Source organism: Cherax quadricarinatus, chromosome 60 (assembly GCF_038502225.1).
Source record: "Cherax quadricarinatus isolate ZL_2023a chromosome 60, ASM3850222v1, whole genome shotgun sequence".
Taxonomy (NCBI): Eukaryota; Metazoa; Arthropoda; class Malacostraca; order Decapoda; family Parastacidae; genus Cherax; species Cherax quadricarinatus.
Genome location: NC_091351.1, coordinates 18911153 through 18929940, shown reverse-complemented (window position 1 = coordinate 18929940; position 18788 = coordinate 18911153). Strand labels below are relative to the sequence as shown.

Sequence of the window (18788 nt, the reverse complement as noted above, 5' to 3'; positions counted from 1 at the left end):
TCTTCAAGTTTCTCCTACGTATGGACTGATGAAGCCACTGTGTGGCGAAACGTTTCCTCAATAAAGATACCCAAGAGTTGCACATGTGTCTGATTCAACAACATGTCGGTTCTCTGAACCATTCATCCACAAACTTGTAGAAATAAAGATTATTATTATTATTGTTATTGTTATTATTATTATTATTATTATTATTATTATTATTATTATTATTATTATTATTATTATTATTATTATTATTATTGTTCTTTCTTTCAACACACCGGCCGTATCCCACCGAGGCGGGGTGGCCGAAAAGGAAAAACAAAAGCTTCTCCTTTTACATTTAGTAATATACTGTATACAGGAGAAGGGGTTACTAGCTCCTTGCTCCCGGCATTTTAGTCGCCTCTTACAACACGCATGGCTTACGGAGGAAGAATTATGTTCCACTTCCCCATGGAGAGAACAGGAAATAAACAAGAACAAGAATTAGTAAGAAAATAGAAGAAAACCCAGAGGGGTGTGTACATATATATATGCTTGTACATGTATGTGTAGTGTGACCTGAAATCTTACATGTTTACGAGACAGAAAAATGGACACCAGCAATCCTACCATCATGTAAAACAATTACAGGCTTTCGTTTTACACTCACTTGGCAGGACGGTAGTACCTCCCTGGGCAGTTGCTGTCTACCAACCTACTACCTAGGTATTATTATTGTTATTATTATTATTATTATTATTATTATTATTATTATTATTACAGTGGACCCCCGCATAACGATGGCATCGCATAGCGATTTTTCCGCATAACGATTACTTTTATCGCAAAATTTTTGCCCCGCATACCGATTAAAAACCCGCATACCGATTTTCGTCCGAGACGCGTCCAATGTGCCCTCACATGTGCCGGCCGTCCCATTGTTTACCAGCCAGCCTCCGCGGTAACATCCAAGCATACACTCGGAATATTTCGTATTATTACAGTGTTTTCGGTGCTGTTTGTGGAAAATAAGTGACCATGGGCCCCAAGAAAGCTTCTAGTGCCAACCCTGTGGTAAAAAGGGTGGGAATTAGTATGGAAATTAAGAAAGATTTTGAAGGGTTTGGGGCTAACCCTGAGAAGCCTATGCCAGTTGTGGAATCCATTGTGCCTACTTCAAAGATTAAGGAAATGTGTGCAGAGTGGGTTGAACTGCAAACCTTTATAGATGAAAATCACCCTGACACAGCTGTTGCAAGCCGTGCTTGTGACTATTTCAATGACAATGTTATGGCCCATTTTAGGAAAGTCTTGAAGGAACGGGAGGTACAGAGCTCTATGGACAGATTTGTTGTGCGACAGAGGTCCAGTGACTCTCAAGCTGGTCCTAGTGGCATTAAAAGAAGAAGGGAAGTAACCCCAGAAAAGGACTTGCTACCTCAAGTCCTAATGGAAGGGGATTCCCCTTCTAAACAGTAAGAAGATAATGCTCTCCCCTCCTCCCATCCCATCAATCATCACCAGATCTTCAATAAAAGTAAGGTGTCATGTAATTGTGCATGCCTTTTTCAGTTTGTGTGTATTAAAATTAACATTTCATGTGGTAAAAAAAAATTTTTTTCATACTTTTGGGCGTCTTGCACGGATTAATTTTATTTCCATTATTTCTTATGGGGAAAATTCATTCGCATAACGATTATTTCGCATAACGATGAGCCCTCTTGCACGGATTAAAATCGTTAACCGGGGGTCCACTGTATTATTATTGTTGTTGTTGTTGTTGTTGTTATTTTTATGTGCATGTGTTGGAGTATCACTGAGGAAGGTAACATTTATGAATGGATTCCAGGAAACTGGTTAGCTTGTGTCCAGGAGGTAGGAAGTACAATGTTTCCACTCTAAGGGATTCATAGGTATGTCATGATTTGGAGTGTCATTTAAATTATGGTGTCCATGTACTTCTGGAAAGACAACTATTGAATGAATAATGATGATTGTGCTACTTTGAGCCACCTTACCATGGTGGGAAACAGCTGATGTGGTGAAACACAGTTCTCATGTGTGTCTGCTTGTAGATTGATGTCTAATTCTTTTCTGATATTATTATTTAGTTCATGGAAATAGTGATTACTGCATATGTTAAGATAGCCAGACCAGAATATGGAATTCTCTGAGAAATGTTTCAGGTTCTTTTACAAGAGTCTTTAATAATTGAAGGCATTTGCAGTGTGGGGAAAGTGTGTGCTTGAGGCCATCCACTCAAGGATAAAGAGTTTCCAGAGGTAACAAGGAATCAAAGGCAGAGAACAAGATTACTGGTAATGATCATTTTGTAACACACAACCCTATTTGCATTTATGTTCATGACCCTCCTCTTTGAAGCTTATTTAACCCTTAAACTGTGTATGACAAGCTGTGATAAACAATTTGCAAACACGTGAAATTATTTAGACATTATCTCTGTCCTCAGTACGATTCAAACCTCCAAACTCAGCATCAGAGTACATAGTATTATATCCACACAGGTAGACTCTGGCTGTGTGGATAAAGTACTGTGTACTCTCATGCCATGTTTGCAGGTTCAGATCCTTCTGTGGACCGAGAGATAATGTTTGGACACAAGCTGTACATGGGACCAGGATAGGTATAACTTACTTCATATGCCTCATTTTTCCCTGTTTTCAGATTTGCTGATTACCACAATTTTGGTAGTCAGGCACCTCCTGAGTCCAAAGTAAAATATCACTAGCTGCTGGGTCAACAGGGGGAAAGAAGAAAGGGTAAATTACTACAATGTCTGGCTGAGTCATGTCACAGTCATCAGTGTAATTCTAATATGAAATGTAAACATTCCACATGGTGCACCTCTAGTAGCACCACAAGGTGCACCTCCAGTAACATCACAAGGTGCACCTCCAGTAGCACTACAACGTTCACCACCAGTAACATCACAAGGTGCACCTCCAGTAGCACCACAAGGTTCACCAACAGTAACATCACAAGGTGTGCCTCCACTAACACCACAATGTGCACCTCCACTAACACCACAAGGTGCACCACCAGTAACACTGACAACACTGCAAGGTGCACCACTAGTAACACTGACAACACTACAAGGTGCACCACTAGTAACACTGACAACACTACAAGGTGCACCACCAGTAACACTGACAACACTACAAGGTGCACCACCAGTAACACTGACACTACAATGTGCACCACCAGTAACACCACAAGGTGCACCTCCAGTAACACACTACAAAGTGCACCACCAGTAACACTGACAACACCACAAGGTGCACCTCCAGTAACACTGGCAACACCACAAGGTGCACCACCAGTAACACTGACAACACTACAAGGTGCACCACTAGTAACACTGACAACACTACAAGGTGCACCACTAGTAACACTGACAACACTACAAGGTGCACCACTAGTAACACTGACACTACAATGTGCACCACCAGTAACACCACAAGGTGCACCTCCAGCAACACTGACATTACAGTGTACACCACCAGTAACACCACAAGGTGCACCTCCAGTAACACACTACAAAGTGCACCACCAGTAACACTAACACTACAGTGTACACCACCAGTAACACCACAAGGTGCACCTCCAGTAACACACTACAAGGTGCACCACCAGTAACACTGACAACACCACAAGGTGCACCTCCAGTAACACTGGCAACACCACAAGGTGCACCACCAGTAACACTGACAATGCTACATGTTACATCACCAACTACTCTACCAAGACCACATGGAGTGCCACCAGTACTCCTGACACCAACAGTTACCCTGCCAGCACCACCTGTTACACTCCCAGCACCCTTGCCAACACCACACATGGTACCATCAGTGCCCCTGGTACCACCAGTTGTCTTGCCATCACCACACACAGTGCCATCAGTGCCCCTGGTACCACCAGTTGTCTTGCCAACACCACACATAGTACCATCAGTGCCCTTGGTACCACCAGTTGTCTTGCCAACACCACACATGGTACCATCAGTGCCCCTGGTACCATCAGTTGTCTTGCCAACACCACACATGATACCACCAGTTGTCTTGCCATCACCACACATAGTACCATCAGTGCCCCTGGTACCACCAGTTGTCTTGCCAACACCACACATGGTACCATCAGTTGTCTTTCCAACACCACACATGGTACCATCAGTGCCCCTGGTACCACCAGTTGTCTTACCAACATCACACATGATACCACAAGTGCCCCTGGTACCACTTGTTGTCTTGCCAACATCACGCATGGTACCATCAGCGCCCCTGGTACCACCAGTTGTCTTGCCAACACCACATATAACACCACTAGTTGCACTGTCAAGACAAATTTTGACAACACCAGTTATCTGGACAACACTAGTTGCCCTGCCAACTGGACATATGACTCCACCTGATGCTCTACCAATAGCAGTTGTGGCACCAGCTGCCCTGCCAACACCAATTATGACACCAACTGCTTTCCCAACATCATATGTGGCACCAGCTATCCTGCCAACACTACATGACACCAGCTACCCTGCCAAAACTACATGACACCACCTACCCTGCCAAAACTACATGACACCACCAGCTACTTTGCCAACACTACATGACACCACCAGCTACCCTGCCAGCACTACATGACACCACCAGCTACCCTGCCAACACTACATGACACCAGCAGCTACCCTGCCAGCACTACATGACACCAGCAGCTACCCTGCCAGCACTACATGACACCAGCTACCCTGCCAGCACTACATGACACCAGCAGCTACCCTGCCAACACTGCATGACACCACCTACCCTGCCTAAACTACATGACACCAACAGCTACTCTGCCAACATTACATGACACCAGCAGCTACCCTTCCAACACTACATGACACCAGCAGCTACCCTGCCAGCATTACATGACACCAGTAGCTACCCTGCCAACACTGCATGACACCACCTACCCTGCCTAAACTACATGACACCACCAGCTACTCTGCCAGCACTACATGACACCACCAGCTACCCTGCCAACACTACATGACACCACCTACCCTGCCAACACTACATGACACCACCAGCTACCCTGCCAGCACTACATGACACCACCAGCTACCCTGCCAACACTACATGACACCAGCTACCCTGCCAGCACTACATGACACCAGCAGCTACCCTGCCAGCATTACATGACACCAGTAGCTACCCTGCCAACACTGCATGACACCACCTACCCTGCCAACACTACATGACACCAGCAGCTACCCTGCCAGCAGTACATGACACCAGCAGCTACCCTGCCAGCAGTACATGACACCAGCAGCTACCCTGCCAACACTACATGACACCAGCAGCTACCCTGCCAACACTACATGACACCAGCAGCTACCCTGCCAACACTACATGACACCAGCAGCTACCCTGCCAGCAGTACATGACACCAGCAGCTACCCTGCCAACACTACATGACACCAGCAGCTACCCTGCCAGCAGTACATGACACCAGCAGCAGGTCTGGGACCACCAGTTGACCTATCACTCAAGATAGGTTGTGTGTATGGCAGTGCGTATCTTCATGTTTTAAGGAACATTCCACACTGAAACACTTGTTATAATACCCTTCATTTAACAAACTTCCATTTAGTAGACCTCCATTCAGTGGACTTAGAAATTTCTGAACAAAACCCACTGTGTCAACAGATTTGGAAACAACAGACAGAATTCTTCATTATTCTTACAATCTCAGCAAAATAATTGCTCCTCTATCCACCACAGTTGTCATTACTGGTCACCCGCTCCCCCAGTTAGTCCATTAATGAACATCAAAATGGTATACAATACCAACAGGTTGTTAGGTTAGACACATATGCAACAGTTAGACAACTTTATTCTGAAACGTTTCGCCTACTTTCTGTATTCGACTGAAGATGCCTACTGTGTAGGCGAAACGTTTTGGAATAAAGTTGTCTAACTGTTGCATATGTGTCTAACCTAATAACAGTCCATTAATAGAGGGTTTACTGTAGTTCCTTCTACACAGTTGAAACTCAATATCAGTTGTTAGAAATAAGGAAACACAGTTTTAACAACAACTATGATATGTCATTATATAGTCTTAGACATTAAAACAAACTGAAAATTTGAAAAAAATAAGCAATTTTTTCAAAGCAATATGAAACAAGATATTAATTGCTGTACTCACAATAATATTATCATGATGGGGTCATTTTCCATCAACTTTATTCCATAAATATGTAAGTTTTGATCAAATTTGTATTTTTTGTTCTTCTTCTTAGACAAACCCTTTAAAATGATAAGACAAAAATTATTTAAATTTTTCAAAATTCTGTCACATTACCACCACCACCACTTTTTTTTTTTTACTTCGTCTACCACAGTTTAAGGATTAAATGTAACAGTCCTTTTATCCCTTAAGCATAAGTTTTAAATATAAATCATGTAACACTAGATTTTTTATAAATTCTGATCTAATTTGAGATTTAGAATTATTAAGTTAGGACAATTTTCAACATTCATTAAACCAAACTTATGCTATTGAGTCTTATATTAGTTAAACAATTTAAATATAGCACAGATTTTCTATCTCAATTTGTCTTGTCTTGACCTTCCTGTACCAAGGTGCTGGCGTTGTGTCCCCTTCCCCAAAGCCTGGTGATATGTTTACATTCCTGTGTTATTTTTTCCTGGTGAGCCTATGCTCTTTATCTATATAATTAGTGAGCACTTCATGATGGAGTATTACTTGCATGTGTCACTTGTATGTGGTAGGGTTGCTTGCACCAGTTTATACTCCACACTGCAGTTACTATCATCAGTGATAGAATTTTCTTGTGACTAGACAACTTATTGTTGTATGTTGTATTTTAATATTAATAATTTCATAAAATATAAAATTACCTTAGCTTTTCTGCAACCATTTTTCTGTTACATCACTAGGTAGGTTACTAAGCAAACAAATGACAATACAGCATTACAGTACTTGAATCTCTAAATACAATTTTTCTTTTATATTAACCGAGATCTGGCTAAAGTGTGTACGTACCTTGTTACATAATTATCCATAACTGTAGGTCGAACAAGGTGGATGGTGGTACAACTGTAAACTATGATAGTAAATTCAACTGTGTGAATATTATAAATGTCAGTATGGAATATGATGAATATATGTGCTTAATTTAAAATCAATGATACAGATCCAATAACAATTGGTGAAATTTACAGTTTACCCCCAACAAACTTTCAAAGTTTCAGTGATAACCTAAGAAACATGATAATAAGCAGCATAATAAAAATCACCTGATAATTGCCTTTTGACTTAAATATAAACCTCTTCCAAATAAATAACTGCAAGTGTCAGGTTTCCTTGATGAAATGCATTCCTGCCTTCTGATACCATTATTCACCTCTGTACAAACATTGTATCATACCAAAATAAAGAATCTTAATCTTAAATCCACAAAGAATCACTAAAACATCTGCTGCTGCCCTTGATCATATCTGGACCAATACAACAGTGTCCCAAAGTACAAATATAAGCATTAATAGAACAATGGATATCTACCTTTCATATCTAATAAAGAAGATCACAAAGTGTCCACTCAGAATCAAACATATCACTTTTAGGTTCCATAATGATGCTTCAGTTTACAAACTCACTGCAGCCATGAAACATACTTGGTGGGAAAGAGATCTGAATATTAATTAGAATCCATGGCTCACAAAAGGCTTACTCTGATCAGTTGACAAGAAACATAGTAACAAGATGAAGTATAGATTAGGACTCATCTTGAAACAAATAGACAAGAAATACTCGGCAACCCTCACAAGTATTATCAGAAAATATGTACAAACAAGACTACTATTCCATTAGATTTAATAATTCCAAGGAAGATATAAACAGTCTTGGAGAACACTGGTCCAAATTCTAAGTTTAAAACTTGTTTAAAGAGTAAACATTAAACCTCGAAAACAAATGACCCATGTGGGTTTAGTGCTTAGTAATGATTGTAATAAAAAACAAATGACTTTCCCCACTCTCAACTATTGATACTGTGAGTGAGCTGAATAACTTCTTTATTACAGTAGGAACTAATTTTGCAGAGTACATTGTAGAAGTTCATATTAACACAAGTACCTACCTCACAAGCAATTATCTTAATTCTTTTTTCTTGGCTCCCACCAGCCTTGCAGAGATAACATCAGTAATAAAAGCTCTTAAAAATATTCTTAATTGTTCAAATAAGATACAATAATAATCCACAAGGAAGCTGCACTAGTATTATCTCCAGTCTTTCCAGATGTTCTCAAAAGAGCCAGAATAACACCTGTTTACAAAGGTAGTGATTCCGCTGATGTTAATACACCTACCATCCGACTTACGACCTGCTCAACTTATGACCGTGTTTTTTTTTGCCAAATTTCTGGGAAATAAACAACTATTTGTGTTGTACACAGTGTTTATCCTAAACCTTACAGTATAAAATACAGTACTAACAGCATAAAAAGTGAAGTAAAACATGAAATACCAAAATAAAACAAAATATAGTCATTACAAAAATGTGATGTTGATATTCAGTAGTAAAGTTCGACTTGAGTCCATTTCGACTTACGACCGGTTTCTCGGAACCGAACTTGGTCATAAGTCGGATGGTAGGTGTAACTACAGACCAATCTTCAAGCTTTCAGCACTATGAAAAACATTTGAGAAATTAATCCACAAACAACTGTACACCTCCCTGACCAAGCACAACATACTTACTCCTTGTCAATTTGGGTTCAGACCAAAACAAGTACTGTACTATTGATGCAATAATAAGAATGCTCAACACATTTGACTCAACACTTAAGAGAAATGTATACCCTGTCGGGCTTTTCATTACTCTGCTAAATGATTTTGTTATTGACCACTGCACTCTCTTACATTAGTTTAATCACTTTGGACTCAGATAGTGGCAGATCTACATTTTTGGAGCCCTGAAGCTTGAACAGTTATGGGGACCCCTTTGCAACCCCTTCTCGTATAGTAGACCCAAAAATTTTTACGCAATGTGGACTAAAGTTGCTTCTGGGGCCCCTGGGATTAGGGGCCCTGAAGCTTCATTAGTTTCATAGTAGATCTGCCCCTGCTCACACAACACAGTTACATGTTAATTTCCAGTCCTACCTCATTAACAGACAACACCATCTAACCATAAATAAAACCTGATCCAGTACCCTACCCATAAACCTAGGTGCCTCCCAAGGTAGTATCAGGTTCAGATTCCATGTCAGTAAACACCATAGTGAATAATAAACTTAAAAGTAAGGTCCACATATATGATTACCAACAAACTCAACCTCAGTATCAAATTACATTCCATATAATTTTTTGGGGAGGGGGGGAATGAACCATGTTCACAGTTAGAGACGTGTATTAGAGTCTATGATACTTGGGTAGCAGTCCACTTTCCTAACACAGTAATCTACTTTTCCATGTACCCATAACTTACACTTGTACTCATAGCTCACACATGTAGTCATACTTCACACATGGAGTCTCTGTCTGGGGATCCACTTTGGCTACTCACTTCAAACCAGTTGTAACTCAGTGGAAGTGAGCTCTCAGAACAATCATAAATTCTACCAATAGGCAATGCATTATGCCCTTAAAAGTCTCTAAACCTACTAAATATAAATGCAGTTCATTCTTATTACAGTTCATTCGTTAATGTTTTTTTTTATTAACACATTGGCCGATTCCCACCAAGGCAGGGTGGCCCAAAAAAGAAAAACTTTCATCATCATTCACTGCATCACTGTCTTGCCAAAGGGGTGCTTTACACTACAGTTATAAAACTGCAACATTAACACCCCTCCTTCAGAGTGTAGACACTACTTCCCATCTCCAGGACTCAAGTCCGGCCTGCCGGTTTCCCTGAATCCTTTCATAAATGTTACTTTGCTCACACTCCAACAAGTATTAAAAACCATTTGTCTCCATTCACTCCTATCAAATATGCTCATGCACGCTTGCTGGAAGTCCAAGCTCCTCGCGCACAAAACCTCCTTTACCCGCTCCCTCCAACCCTTCCTAGGCCGACCCCTACCCCGCCTTCCCTCCACTACAGATTTATACACTCTTGAAGTCATTCTGTTTTGTTCCATTCTCTCTACAGTCGTTATATTGAAAACATTTCATGGTAATACTGATGCTGAGCTCGGGCAGTACCCATAAAATTGTTACTGAACATATGGTCACCACACCAGAAACAAATACTTCTTTGATATCTTTCATGGTTGATTACACAGAAATTCTATTCAGATTAAAGGGTTGAAGATGTGGAATAAATTAACAGATGAACTGGAAAATTGCAACATTCTTACTAAGTTCAAAACTGTTTGTCTCAACACTATATATACATCATTTACCTCGTCTCTAGTTGGGAATGTCCTCTGTTTTTGTTGGTTTCTCCATGCGAGCTTCTGTGCTTCAATATACTGTACTGAATCTTGCTGTATAGTCCTTGTGGCTTAGCGCTTCTTTTTTATTATAATAATAATGTACTGAATCTTGTTACTGAACATAATTATTACATCTGCCTTTTACTTTATTATAATAAATGTCACTTTATTGATGTAAAGAAAAAAGAACATTACTTAGTTGGAATTTAACTCCATTAACATTTCTTATTGTCATGTATTATATACTCTCTTATTCAACTTTTTGTATTGTGTTAGATTTATTAGAATTACTTTTATTCTGTGTATATTTTTAATTTATACATTTGTGTATTAATATTGCTCCCAGCATCCACATTTTTCTTTTTTTTTTTTAATATTTTTTCTTTGGAAATGATAGAGAATCTTTTTCTGAAGGTAATGACACCAAAAATGCAAAATTTGATGGAAAACTTACAGAATTATGCAGGTGCAAAGTTAACATTCTCCACAATTTTGTCCACTTTGAGTCCTATTTTTATGTTAATTCAATTGTTCTAATCAACCAAATTTTTAGCTATTTTGTGCACAAAAAGTCACCCATTCATCTATTTCAACTTCTCTATAAAGCACACAAAAGTCAGTAATTTGGCCAATTTTACACAAAATTAAAAAAAATACCCATTTAAAAATAGTCCAAGAATAACAATGTAGACATTCCTGGCACTACAACATTTCCTCTGTTCGTTAATCACATCCCCAGGCCTCTTCTATATTACATTTGCATTTTATTTAGAGTTCATAATAACACAAAAATAGATTTATTCTATTTCTTGAATAATAATATATGACCAGGAATGATTGGTCATGGATGATGGTGTCACAATAATTAATTTAGGCCTATTAAAAACCTATAAAATAGACTGGAGGGTTGTAGGGGGAACCTTACTTGTCCTCAAGATAATCAGAAAAAATCAAACATTTCTGCTACTCTTGAGCTAAATTTCACGCTATTTTCAGGCCTGAAACCAACTCAAATCATCTCTATTTCTGTAGTATTTCTTCCATTCTGTCAGATGATTCCAACAAACAGCCAATATAACCATTCGAGAAAACACCACAAAGTTGCTATTTTAAGCCATAGACAGTTACAGTTTTATTTCTCCCATCATACTCTGCATGGGCAGGATTTTCTTTTGTACTATACACACTCGCCATGCAGACCCATTCTCTCATATGTAGACCAAAATTTACCACTCAACTTATCTGGGTGCACTGAGCTCGTAACGTGAGAGACCCTGGCCCCAATCATGTGGTCCTTAGTGGCATCCACTGAGAAAGTTAAGCTTTTAAATTTTAACTTTGCCAGAATACTCTGCATAACCAGGGGCTTTTCAATCCTACTATTAAATGTCATCCAATTGTGTAAAACTGTATAATGTAGAAATAAATTTATTTTCCAGTAAGCTTCCCATTCACCGTGAGATGACAGCTGGTGGGTTAGCAGGTCTGTGCCAGATAGTAGTAACTACGCCAATGGAACTTCTGAAAATCCAGCTACAAGATGCTGGTCGTGTCGCAGCTCAGGCAGTGGCTAGTAAGTAATAAAAAGATGAACATTTATTTTCAAGGTACATAATCTGAAGTATGAATATAGATATTGCAGTTCAGAGTCAGAGTCATTTGAAGTGTAATGTACGTAAATGCACTTTTGACAAGACAGCTATTGAATGAGTTATAGTCAATGTATTTCCTTCTTTGGCTCACCCTGCCTTAGTTGGAAACAGCCAGACTCAAAAAATACATACATGTAATGTGCTTTAGGGTGTACAGTTTGTTTGAGGAGGTATGATGTACATTTTACCCTTTGACTATTGTGACTCCAGAAATTCTTCTCGTGGGCTACTGACAATAATAATATCACTGAAGAGAGATTTCAGTTACCAAGTTATGAGAAGGTTGAAGAAATAATAAAATAAGAGTACAAGACAAACTTGTAATAATTTAAATCTCCTAAAATTATAAAGAATCTCTTTGTACAGGTAATGACAGAAAATACGAGATGTCATCGAAAACTTACGGAATTACACAGGTGTAAAACTGAAAATTGATTACTTTAGACAATTGTGATTTTGCTCACTTTGAGACTTATTGTAGGCCAAATTCTTTGATCAAACATACCCAGATCCTGGCTGTTTCACTATTTTGCCTTCTATTTATTGAGAACAAGAAAATATTTCCATTTAACTTTCAAAACTACCCTATAAATTGCCCAGAAATTGAGTACTTTTTACACAAAATTCACAAAATACCAGCCTAATAAACAGAATCCAAAATAAACACTAAAGACATTCTAGCCACTAAGCAATGTTTGATCTGTTCATTAGTCATGTCCCCAGACCTCTCCTATATAACACTTGCCCTCCATTTTCCATCTGTCATTGTGCACAAAAAATTTAAATTTTACCTACTTTTCAACTAGTAAAAGTTAACCATGAATGATTGGTCATGGTTTAGTTTATTTACATAATTGAAACAGAACTGGTAAAAACTTTTACCAGAACTGGTAAAAACTTTTTACTTTTAGGGTAGGGAGGCCCGTACCCTTCAGGAAAATCACAAAAAAATCTAATATTTTTGTTACTTTGAAGCCTATTTCCAGTCTTAAACTAACCAAAATCATCCTTATTTCACTAGTGTGTTTTCTGATCTATTAAAACCATGAAACAGCCAATAAACCTACAAAAACCACCCTAGAAAATATCTTAGTCACTATTTTAACCCAGCATTAATTCAGCACTTAGCTGTTCCATCATGTACTGTGTGGTTGCAGGATTTTTTTTATACTCCGCACATCCATTGCACAGAACCATTCTTTCATGTCTATGATAAAATTTACCAATCACAGCTTATTTGAGGGCACTATGATTAAGACATAGATCTTCATATGCAAGACTGGCCTCAGTAACATATTCATATTCATATTCATATTCATATAGTTCATTTGGACATGATACTAACGAAAAGGGGAGCAGGATGGGTATATAAAGGCAGGAGGTGGTAGTAGTAGTAGTAGTGGTGGTAGTAGTGGAGGTGGAAGGTAGTAGTAGTGGGGAGGTAGTAAGAGGAGGAGGAGCCAGTCAAATACTAAGAAAGAGGAGCACTGCAAGTGAGCTAGGTGCTCACAGAGGGTAAGAGCAAGAACACCGAGGGGGAAAAATAAATAAATAAAGAAGGAATAAATGCACAGGGCAGAAGAAAGACAACCCAAAGGAGAAAAAAGGAAAGAGGAAAGAGGAAGAGGGAGAAGAAAAATAGGGAGGAATCAGGTTAGGTCATGGGTGTTCTGAAGTTTGGAGCATTTTACAATGTAGTGGGAGAGGAAGGCATCTACAGAGACAAAGCCAGGACTAAGATTCATACAAGGAAAGTTGTGTATTAGAGAGGATTCAACCAGATGGCGACTGTTAAAGTTGGAAGTAGGGAAGACAGTTTTAGCAGAAGACCAGTCAGTAGGATGGCTGTGATCTCTGACATGATAGGAAAGAGCATTGTTAGTGTCGGCAAGCCTAACACTACTTTTGTGCTCCATAAGTCTGTCAGAAAGAGATCAGCCAGTTTCTCCAAAGTATTGAAGAGGACAGGAGGAGCAAGAAATAGAGTAGACACCAGGAGCATCTGTAGAGGGAGGAGAGGTATAAGCGAAATTAGTGCAAAGAGTGTTAGTCTGGCGGAAAGTAAGTTTGATGTCTAAGGAACGGAGAGAGTTGTTGAGATTAGAAAGACCGGAAATGTAGGGAAGGCAGAGGACAGAAAAGTTCCCAGGAGTAGAGAGTTTGGGAGAGAAGAAATTACTTTTAGCACATGAGAAGGCAGAGTCTATGAAACAGGAAGGGTAGCCAAGACGGGAAAATGAATTATGAAGAGTGGAAATATTTGATTGAAGGGACTGAGGATCACAAATGCGGAGAGCACGAAGAAAGAGGGAGATAACACTTTTCTTGACAGAGGAAGCATGATAAGAAAAGTAGTGAATGCACATGTCACTGTGCATAGGTTTGCGGTAGATGGAAAAGGCAAAACCTGTATCTGAGCAGCGGACATGAACATCAAGGAAAGGAAGATAAGAATTAGATTCCCATTCAGCTTTAAACTTAATGGAAGGGGCAAGATTATTAAGAGCATCAAGAAATGGTTGGAAGAGCATAGAGTCATGAGGTCGCAGAGCAAGGATGTCATCTACATAGCGGAGTGAGAGTGAAGGGCGCACATCGATGGTAGGAAGAAGAACAGTCTCGAAGTATTTCATGTAAAGATTAGCAAGGACAGGAGAGAGAGAGGAGAGCCCATAGCAACACCGAAGGTTTGAGAATAATATTTCCCTTGGAAGGAAAAGGAATTAGAGTCTACACACAGGTGGATAAGATCAAGAAAGACATCAGTAGGTATAGGGAGATGAACTCCTTCATTGGCCTTCTCTCTAAGAAAAGCAAGGACATCATCAAGAGGGACATTGGTGAAGAGGGACTCAACGTCAAGACTAAGCATCTTACAGGTCGGGAGAGAGCGAACCCGTTCAATGAAGTCTTGAGAATGACGATGGTGGGCAGGAGAAAAGTACCAAGAAAGGGAGTGAGGGTTTTGGCCAGCCAAGAAGCAAGAGAATAAGAGAGAGAACCTCTGGAGGGTATGATAGGATGTAGAGGAATATCAGGTTTATGGGTTTTGGGAAGGCCATAGAAATAGGGCAGAGAGGGACAGATGACACGAAAACATTGAACAAGGTCAAAGTCAGGAGGACAGAGATCGGAGAGAGTCCTTAGTTTCTTGTTAAAAGTTCTCTTGATTCAATCAAGAGGGTTGGAAACAAAAGGAGTGTAGGTACATAAGTCAGAGAGCAAGACATCAGCTGTACGGAAGTAATCCTCGCGATCAAGGATAACTGCCGATAATATGACAATGTTAGTGTTGAATTTAAGAGAAGAAAGGACAAGTTGGTAACAGTGCGGGTTATTTGTGTATTGTTCCAGTCACGGTATTGTGCCTTTTTTTTTATTTAACCCTTTGACTGTTTCTGGCCCCTTTCTGAAACTGTCATTCTGTGTCGCTAAATTTTTGAAAAAAAAAAATTATTTTTCTTATGAAATGATAGAGAATCTTTTCCCGATGGTAATGACACCAAAAGTTCGAAATTTGGTCGAAAACTCATGGAATTACGCTCCCGTGAAGTTAGCGGTCTCGGCGACATATGCGTATCAGCGATTTCGCCGACTTTGAGCCCTATTTTCAGCCAATTCCGTTGTTCCAGTTGACCAAACTCATAGCTATTTCTTTAGAACTCCATTTTATCTATCAGCTGAGTACAAGAAACCTCCCATTTACTAATTTGGACTACCCAATATGGTGGTCAGAAATTGGCAATTTGGCCAATTTCATGCAAACTAAAAAAGATGCCAATTTTAAAATAGGGTCCAGAATAAACAAGGTAGACATTCTTAGCACTAAAATAACATATCCTCTGTTCATTAGTCACATCTCTAGGCCCCTCTTATATTATTATTGCTTTCTATTTTGATTTTTTATTCATACAAAAAAATACAAAATTTACTGTTATGCAGACTACTGCATTATTGTAAAAATGGTATAAATAATATCAGTGCACTAGTGAAAGAATATTAGACTCCCCAGTTGACGTGTATTGAACGTGTGGTGTGATTTGTTTACTCCTGAACATTGGTAAAAATCGAACATTTCCGCTACTTTGAGCTCAGTTGCAAGGTCGTTTTCATCGTCAAAGTAATGAAAATCATCTCTATTTCTGTAATATGTTTTCCATTTTATCACCTAAGACCATGAAAACGCAAATACATTGATAAATACTATATGAAAATACACATCAAAGTCGGCGTTTTAATCCAAAAAAAATATCAGTTTTTTTTTTCTCATTACGCACTGTGTGCTGCAGGATTTTTTTTATGTGGTGCACACTGACCACACAGACCCATTCTCTCACATGTGGGCCTACCAGCTTTCTTCCGCTTGATTTGAAGCCGCTAGAATTATTGAGTATATATACGTCAGAAACAGTGGCGTGTAAGACGTATTTATACGGCGTAAACAGTCAAAGGGTTAAGCAATGAAAAGTCCAGTGGTAAAAATTACAGTAAACAATTTACAATATGAAGTACAGTGGTCCCTCATTTTTCGTAGTTAATCCGTTCCTGGAGTTGCTACTATTATCAAAATCTACGATTTTCGAATCAATTTTCCCCATAAGAAATAATGTAAATACAATTAATCCGTTCCTGACACCCAGAAGTATTAAAACAAAAAATTTTTTTACATGAAATATAGATGTAGTACATAAACAATACAATAGGAAATGATGAATGAAACATTAACAGCATAACACTTACCTTTATTGGAGATTCTTCTTAGTGTATGGGAGACTGGAGGAGGAGAGAGATTGGATTGTTTACAGTTTGGAAGGGGAATCCCCTTCCAGCAACACCTCAGGTACCAATTGCTTTTCTGGGGTTGCTTCTCTTCTCTGTTTCTTAATGCCACTAGGACCAGCTTGAGAGTCACTGGAGTCCTGTCTCGCAAAATAACTGTGGAGAGAGCTCTGTTTCTAGCGTCTCTTTAACACTTCCCTAAAATGGCCCAAGAATTTGTCACTGTACATGTTGCCAACATGGCTTGCAGCAGCCTTGTCAGGGTGATATTTCTCCATAAATCTTTCCATCTTACCCCACATAGCAAAAATCTCTCTAATTTCTGAAGAAGGCACCTTCTTCCATCTCTCTTCCTCCTCTTCTGCAGCAAGATTCTCACCTTCTTTACCACAGGCTTGGCACTAGGAGCTTTCTTTGGAGCCATGGTAGCTTATTTAGTACTTGCAAGCACTAAAATGAGTGGAATATTATGAAATATTTTGTAGGAGCACGTGAGGGGACCTTCGCTCACTGGTAAACAATGCCACACTGGCTGGGTAGGGAGGCCGCCCTGGCTCACACCGTGCACACGCATCCTGGACGACCTACTATTCGCGAGTCAACATATGATTAGCGAGCCCATGTTTATACGAAAATGTCCCTATGATTTCCGAAATCTACGATTCCCGAGAACTACGATTATCGAGAGACCACTGTACAGTTGAGTATTGAAACAATGATTACATTTCGATACTGAAGCATTATAGTTGTACAAATTTGTTGCATTGCACTGTATAACAAACAAGAGGAATAATTTACTGTATGTTGTCTTGAAGTTTTAAGATTTAAGTAATTGGGAGAATTATTGGTATTGTTAAATATTGAGTGTTGATTATTTAGTCCTGAGCAAGTAAGTGGTTTTTTAGAAGAGTCTTAAATTGATTTTCAGACCGGGTTACTTTAGTACATTCTAGTAATGAATTACAGATTTTGGGGCCCTTTATATGCATAGAGTTTTTACACAGTGTGATATGGACACGGGGTACATCAAAAAGAGATCTGTGTCTTGTGTTATGGCCGTGTGTCCTGTTAAGGTTGATGAGAAGAAGTTTGAGTGGAGGGTTTATGTTTGCGTGTATTGTTCTATGTATGTAGTAGGCACATGAATAAGTGTGGATGTTCTTTATGGTGAGCAAATTTAGACTTTTGAAAATTGGTGGAGTGTGCTGTCGCGAGTGGGAATTTGTTATCATTCTGACTGCTGTGTTTTGCTGGGTTATTAGAGGTCTTAGGTGATTTGATGTTGTTGATCCCCATGCACAAATTCCATATGTGAGATAAGGGTAGATGAGTGAATGATACAGTGCAAGGAGAGCTGATTGTGGAACATAGTATTGTATCTTTGATAGTATGCCTACTGTCTTAGAGATTTTCTTGGAAATTTGTTGAGTATGTGTCTGGAATTTGTGGCTACTGTCTAGGTGGATTTCTAGGAATTTTCCCTCTGTGAATCTTGTCATGGGTGATCCATTTAGTGTTCTGGTTCCAAACTGAATAAAATAGGATTTGTCAGTATTTAGGGTAAGTTTATTCATCATCATCCAGGTAGATATTTTCTGCAAATCAGCATTGACAGTGTTGGCGACTATGGCTGGGTTTGGGTGTGAGAAGACGTATGTAGTGTCATCTACAAATAATATGGGTTTGAATAGCTGTGATGCATTTGGTAGGTCATTGATGTAGATGAGAAAGAGGAGTGGTCCTAGGACACTTCCCTGTAGGACTTCTACTGTGATTGGTTGTGTGGAACAGTTTGCACCATTTGTGTACACGTATTGTCTTCTGTTACACAGATGTACATGGGAGATAGTGAAACAGTTAGCAATGTAGTGCTAGAATGTGCATCAGAGGTATAAGGAGGAGTGGGGTGTATAGGCACAGG

General features: G+C 39.3%; 1 protein-coding gene across 5 annotated transcripts in view; it reads left to right on the top strand.

Annotated features, from left to right (window-relative positions):
• The window catches only part of LOC128702205 (mitochondrial glutamate carrier 1), a 205336-nt gene that overhangs the window by 132055 nt on the left and 54493 nt on the right, over positions 1–18788 (top strand). For all 5 annotated transcript variants that reach the window (XM_070098002.1, XM_070098006.1, XM_070098003.1 and 2 more), the window contains one exon: positions 11876–12009. In XM_070098002.1, coding sequence (XP_069954103.1) covers positions 11876–12009 — 134 coding nt within the window. The remainder of the gene's footprint in view (positions 1–11875; positions 12010–18788) is intronic.